General features: G+C 39.6%; 1 protein-coding gene across 1 annotated transcript; it reads left to right on the plus strand.

The window, feature by feature from the left end:
- Positions 1 to 4,173: 4,173 nt before the first annotated feature.
- On the plus strand, positions 4,174 to 6,535 carry LOC120291217 (transmembrane protein 258-like). The gene is made up of 4 exons (XM_039308287.1): positions 4,174 to 4,248; positions 4,390 to 4,490; positions 5,798 to 5,876; positions 6,216 to 6,535. The coding sequence occupies exons 1-4, from the start codon at positions 4,246 to 4,248 to the stop codon at positions 6,261 to 6,263; spliced, it is 231 nt and encodes a 76-aa protein (XP_039164221.1). The 5' UTR covers positions 4,174 to 4,245; the 3' UTR covers positions 6,264 to 6,535.
- Positions 6,536 to 7,105: the final 570 nt, after the last annotated feature.

Consider the following 7,105-nt stretch of genomic DNA (forward strand, 5'->3'; position numbering starts at 1 on the left):
CAGAGAGACAATACCGCAGTCACGAGGCACGGTTGAATCACCTTGCGACACCAACGAGAACCGCGACGGTGGGTCTCTTCCTCGATCACGGGAATGGAGGACGCAGGTTGCTGCATGACTGGCTTGTTCTTTGTTCTGCATACGACAGGGTGAAGTTGGGTTTCTAACCTAAGAGCACCCTCTGGTATTTCGGTCTGAAAATTGAGAGTGGATGAAGCTTTCTATACGGTCTTCCTTTGAAGTAGCTGTCGTCTTAAGTAATTGCGGCCGCTCATTTGGAAATTAGTCGTGCCGGCATATGCCGGAAAGAAGCTGGAAATTAGCGCGAAAGGGTCAAAGTAAACCGGCTGGGGCTGGGGAACGATGTCACAACGTCGTTTCTTTCCACGATTGCGGCGACGTAGAAAGGAGGACCCACCGAGAAGAATTGCAAAGCGGGCGCTGGATAGAATCCTAAGGTGCAGAATATACAATTACATGACGCGCCGATGGAGTTTCAATCTATGATGGTTGTTTCCTCGAAGGTACTCATCTAGAATAGTGACCCCATTAGAGCCAACGGCGGATGTGCTTGAAATTTCGGACCCAAAGAAGGGTCATCTGTCACCGACTCACCTGTGCCTCCAATGGTGACGACCCAATGGTGACGACGGAGATTTCCTTTCTTTTCTTTTCTTTTTTTGGGGAATTGGGCTCATCGCTTGTTCACGCTATCGAAACGTTTGCTTCTAACGCGTTCCCGGTCAAATGATCATGATATTACCGACATTAATAACAATAATATAATAATAATAATAATAACAACAACAACAACAATAATTATTAAATTTTGTGGCACCATAATCAACTTTTCTAAAAATTTGGGCTATTAGACAAAGACATAATTTAATATTTAATTACATTAACACTTTCCCTCATACTTACTCTAATTTTTTTTACTAACACAAGTGTGGACATATTTAATTGAAGTAAATGGAGCCTGAAAAAATGTGAACTTAGGACCTCTAGCTCTAAAAAGTGTATTCTCCACGAGGGAATTGCTGACTTTTTGATAAATTGAGTCCGGTGATGATCTTATCATCCTGGGGTGGTTCATAAATGGAATTTTCCAAATCAAGCCATTGTCCACTTTTACCCTTAGCCTTCCCTTTGACAATTACTCGAGAGATGGAGGCATTTTCAGTCATTTTGGGGCGAGTTACTCCTGATACGGAGGGTCCATATCCTTTAACTTTATGCATCCATCGCTACTTCAAGATTTGGTTGCTGCTATCCTTGTAACATACGAAAACTCACGTATTGCAATCCATAATTTCTTATATATACATGATTAGTTAGATATAAGGAAACAACGATCATCATCCACAAAATAATCAACATAATTTATTTATTTCCATGTGCGGTACATTAAATTTTTAGCGCGAACGCTAAGAAGGTGGTGTTTAGCTTCTGGTTATCGTGAAAACTGACAGCTCATACACCATTTAATTGCTCAAACCACCAAGAAAAAATAAAGCTATAAACCTGAACTTCAGCATCTATACATAACCGAAGAAACCGAGAACGCAATAGCTGCTGCCAACGAGCAACGTCAGGCCACCACCGTCAGATTCAGCAGTAAATATCAGGCTGTTGCATGTCACAGATACGTCAAACACAGGAACCCAACCTACGCCTAAGCCAAGCCTCCGACCGGAGCTCAAGACAACGTCGACCCTCACTTCACCACGCTCCAAACCCGCCACGAGACTCTTAACAGAGAACTCGTTCGCCCTGGGCACGTCGGAGTGAAAATGGGCTCGAACGTTCATGTGGCTCGCAGCCTTCTGGATGAAAGAACCAATCTTGGCGTGAGCCAAAGGAGCGGAGTCCAGGACGATGGTGGCTTTCATGTGGGAGTACTTCACCGGGATGAGCTTGCTTGGGTTCTCAACGGAGAAGACGAGGGTCCATTCGGCAGCGACCCGAGAGTCAGAGACGTTGAAGGAAGAGAGAGAAGAGGCTGGGTCGAGGGTGAACGTGGGGGAAATGGTGGCGGGGATCACCAGGAAGATGATGATGGGAAGGCAGAGAGAGAGTACCGCGGTCACGAGGCACGGTTGGATCACATTGGGACACCGGGGGGTGGGGTAGTGTTTTCCTCGAAGAACTCTTTCATCGCGGTCGTTGCCCATTATCTAGGTCCTTTTCTGTCTTCGATTGGTGGACATCATGGGATGTCTCGAACGCGTATGTAACCCAGATCTCTACTATAGACATATTACTCGCTTTGACACTAAATCCTTGCTCCACCTCGGTCGTTGCCGATTGTGAAGGTTAACCACCCCAAAAACTTTTCTGATACGAAAATAGTCTTGTATGTACATTAAAATAATTGGGGATGTCTCGAACCTTATGTTAAATTTTGAACCAAGACTCCCCCAAGCGATGTGGGATAAGAGACATGCCCTTAGCCTCGCCTACATACTGTCAAGGCGATCTTAGTCTGTTTCTCCGTACTGTCCTAGTCTAGGTCGTCATATAATCGAGAGAAACTAAATTAACGAAAAGTACAGGTGTTTCGCCTTCAAATGGAAGAGGGGAGTTCTTCCCTCGACGGAGACCCAGCGAAGGTTGTCTCGAAAGAATAGTCATATCCCATGGTGATGATCCAAATTTTTTTCACTTTCACGTGGAGTTGAGTTGAACCCGTGCTCACTCAAGGCGCGCATAATAAAATCTATACTTTTCCATTTCTCGAACAGGTTTGAAACAGAAATCCGTTTGATTACGCAATTTAATTTTTCTATTTCTTGAATAGATTTCTATTCCAGAAATAAATTTGAAGAAGAAATTAGAAGTTAAAATTTTTAATTCCTCAATTTCTATCAATCTCTGTTCCAGAAATTTTGTCATGCACACCCAGTGTCCTCAGTTCACACATCACCAAAATAAGTGAGGACTTATGTTTTGGGCCATAAAGCCCACGCTTATTTCTAACTCGCCTCCGTCTAGTAAATTATAAGGAAAATGACACTAATAATTCCCGAATTTTAGCTCAATGTGCAATATGATTCCTAAAATTTTACTTTATTCAATGTGGTCTCTGAATTATAATCTAATGTACAATGTGGTCCTAAGCTTTCAATATGTTCAATCAATCCATAAAATTTTAATACACATTTAATTAGTCTTTGGACTATAAAAATATTCAATATTATCCCCAAACTTAAATTACTATTAAAAAAAAACATTGGATCTTTTTATATAGTTCGGGGATTAAGTTAAACATGTACCAAGACTACATCAAATAAATTAAACGTTCATAGACCACATTTTACATTGGGTTATAGTTCATAAATTACGTTGAACAAATTAATAGTTCAGAGACTACATTAAATAAAAATTAACATAAAATAGGATTTCTTTTTAATGTCAATGAAATCTCATCATTTTGGATTGACAAAGATTAATGTCATCCATGAAATGTTTACCAAAAAAAATCAAGATAAAAAATGTTTGATGATGATATGCATAACTAAAGCAAAAGTTTTTTTTTTTTTTTTGATTGAGGACTCCACCACATGCTCCATGTGCCCAAACGGGACCCTATATATCTTGGGAAAGGCAACTCACCGCCACGCCGCCCACTTAAATCGCTAACGAACGCCTTGATTTGAACTCTCAACCTCGCCGATGAGGAATGAACTCAACTAACTACGCTACTCATGAAAGAGTACTAAAACAAAAGTTTATAAACATACAATCGCGAAAAAAAAAAAAAATTGTCTTTGCTAAAAATTTTCTAGATTCTACTTGACATATATGCATAAATTTTATACAAGAAAATTAGATTTCTTAGGAATTTCTCTTTTAAAAAAATTACTTTTATAGGAGTAAAATTTGAGAAAAAAAGAGAGAAGGAAACGCAGTCCCTTTAATATATATGAGATTTCCACATAAAAAAATTAAAAATTGAGAAATGTTTAATTATGAAAAATAAATTTTAAATAGAAACACAAAAAAATTAACAAAGAAAAAAAGTAAATAAATGGAGTCGCCACTTTAAATTGTGATTAGAGGAGCGACTGTAGAATTGTATTTTTAGCGAAAATGGGAGCTTTTTAGCTGTATCGTAAATGGAAATATCTCCGCCTTAATAATAACAATGAGAATAATAATAATTATAATAAATCTCCTAACTCCTTCCAGTTCGAGGACCACGCTCTCTCCTTCATCATCAGCGGAGAAGCCACTTCCCTCGCCATGGTAAAGTCGATGAATCGGCCCTTCAACTCCATTCTCCTCAATTCCCACTTGAATCACCGTCATCCCCTCTTCCCGATTTCCCGGATTCACTTCTCCGTCCTTCGTTTCGTGACGTTTCTTCTTGTTGTTTATACAATGCAGGCTCCAAAAGGGATTGCCAGTCCAGTGCCGATCTCGTGGTACCCGACGCTGTCTGTGTTGATGCTCGCCATCGGACTCGTCATCACGGCTTCTTTCTTCATGTAAGCTCCCATCTGATCCCCATGCGCTTTCCCAAGAAAAGGGTTCTCCTTTTTCTTTTTCTTTTTTGTTTCTTGGGCGTAATTGCGTTGAGCTCTTTGCTGTCCGGATCAAACGAAGGACATTTTTTTTTTTTTTATTTTTTATGAGTCGAGTGTTTTCTTGAGATGACGATGTTAATGATCAGATGATTGCATATTGTGCTGATGGAAGGCGATATGGGTTTTTCATATGACCCTTTTTGGGGGAGTAATTTTGATGCTCTAATATGGGACATAGAATTCTAGGAAGAGGGGCTTTTTCATATGTGCATGTGAGCCACCATTTACTTGCACATATGAGGAAGTGGCACTTACTGTGCTTAATCCTCGATCTGATTGTTTCTCCGGGCAAGGGTCGATGATATTGCCCTCGTCGGCTATTCTTCTTGAAGCTGTTTGATGACAGCATTGCCATTTAGGCATTCTCTGTGAAGAAAGGTCAATTGGAATCCGGGTCGGTCTTCTACAGGTCAATTTAACTGCAGCTTTTAAGGATCAGTCAAATGATTACTAGTTTTGAGTTTGCAAAACATATTTATATTGATTCTATTGTTTAATTTGATAATAGTTACCTGATGCCTTCATCTTCCACATCTCCTGTCTTTGTTAGCAAGAGAATTCTTCAGAACTTATGCAAACAAGGCTTGTTATTCCGAGCCTTGAGCATCACTATTGGGTAACTTTGGCGTGGTGTTATATTTCTTTTATTAGAAGGTATAGAAAGCCTTTTAAACTGTCATAGATATGAGTGCAGGGAAGTCCCTTAATATGGATTGAGCCGAAAGTGAGTAAACGTATCCCATTTGGTTCCTTCATGGTAGTGGAGGCAAAATGGTATCTAGATATAGTTGTGAAAGGTCCCTTTATAAGAGCTGGTGCATATTTGGTGCAAAGCATGGTTTTAGATTCCTATATGTCCTTGGTTTAACAGTTTTATTTATTTATTTTACGCATAGGCTTCAATTGAACTAGTCGTTGCAATTTTAATGGCGCATGGTGTTGTTTTATTACCTCATGCACAAATCGAAGAATTCCATGATTACGATGAGGGTCTGTCCTGCATAGTTCTTGCTGCGAAGTTGTTGCATTTTCTTTTTGGGTCTGGCTATCTCTTTGTTTTCCAACAGGAGTACACTGTAATTTGCTGAACTTCATGCCTAGGCATTGTATTGTTATTACAAGTTTCTAGTAATTGGATCGGTTTATGCTAGAAACTTTCATGTCATTAGTCAGTAGACAGTTGTGAACATGCTTTCTTGTGTTTGAAGCTATGAAGCAACCTCTTCTAGGCGAAATCGTAGCCTAGCTAAGGAGCTTTTTACAGGAGCCGTGGCATCCATCTTCCTGGTATGTCACTTCATCTATTGTCTTAATAAATATGTTGCTTTTTCCAAATTGCATCAAATTTCTCATATTGTATCCTCAATTACAGTCATAAGCTTCTGCTAATAACTCTAGACAGCCATTGCATTATCCTCTTCTGTGATCTTTGTGTCAGTGAATTCTCTTATTATACTCGAGTGAGCCATCTTTTTTTTTCCCCTTTTAATTGGATTGGATGGTTAGGTCATTTGATTGCAAATCACAAGGACTGTCTAGTATAATAATCAGAGTAGAACATTGGAACTATTAGTGTCCAAATTTACATGAATTTATTGCTGATAGCATGTTTTTGCAATGGTGCAGGGTTTTGGGTCATTGTTCTTACTCCTCTCTTGTGGCATTTACGTCTAATACTACGCTCTGTAGCGTTTGCACAGCTTGCCTTCTGCACTAGATAGGTGATTTTCCCAAAGCGGACATAGCGTGATCTCATGGTTTGAAATGAGGAAGTTGCCATAGGAGAGGGAGAGCATACTTATGAATAATATCACTATATACTGGATGGCTGTTATTTTTGTTGTTTAAATGCACTTGGGTAAATTGCTTGGTCTGTTAATATTTGGTGTGCAGCCTTCTTTACTTTTTAATCTGATATGAAAGTTCGCACGGAGTTTCTGATGATCTGATACCCTTAGCAGATGGTTTATTTGATTTTTCTGTTGTGGACATGAAGTGGGACATGATCTGATATACAGAATGTAGAAGATGAGTAGTTGGTAGGATCCAAGTTAGCTGTGTTTGAGAAGCCTCTCACGTCTTTACTGTGGTCCGGTTCTTGGAAAACACCACTCATTTGCTTGCTGTAACATATGCTAAATCTCATCCTCAACGCACGGTGGGCCTGTTTGCGCACGTAGTCAGGGGATCAAAATGCCCATGAATCAGGATCACTTGCTGGTCTCCATGACGAACCGAGCACAAATGCAGCACACAGATCAAAAGCTTTTGAACTCGTTCCGTATTTTTCATTCCCTCTGGAACATCTTGAAAGGTGGAATTTAGTTATAAGAAGAAATTAAAACGTGGAAATAATTTATTTATTTTTTAAAAAAAGGACCAACATCCTCAGCTAAGAAAAAGGGGAGGAAGAAAAATTAGAACACAAGCTTTTGGGCCGTTATCGGCCCAATTTGGCTTAAGCTAAGAACAACTCGAATACATGCATGAATGCCATCAAATAAAGGACCAAATAT

Source organism: Eucalyptus grandis, chromosome 3 (genome assembly GCF_016545825.1).
Source record: "Eucalyptus grandis isolate ANBG69807.140 chromosome 3, ASM1654582v1, whole genome shotgun sequence".
In the NCBI taxonomy this organism is placed as follows: domain Eukaryota; kingdom Viridiplantae; phylum Streptophyta; class Magnoliopsida; order Myrtales; family Myrtaceae; genus Eucalyptus; species Eucalyptus grandis.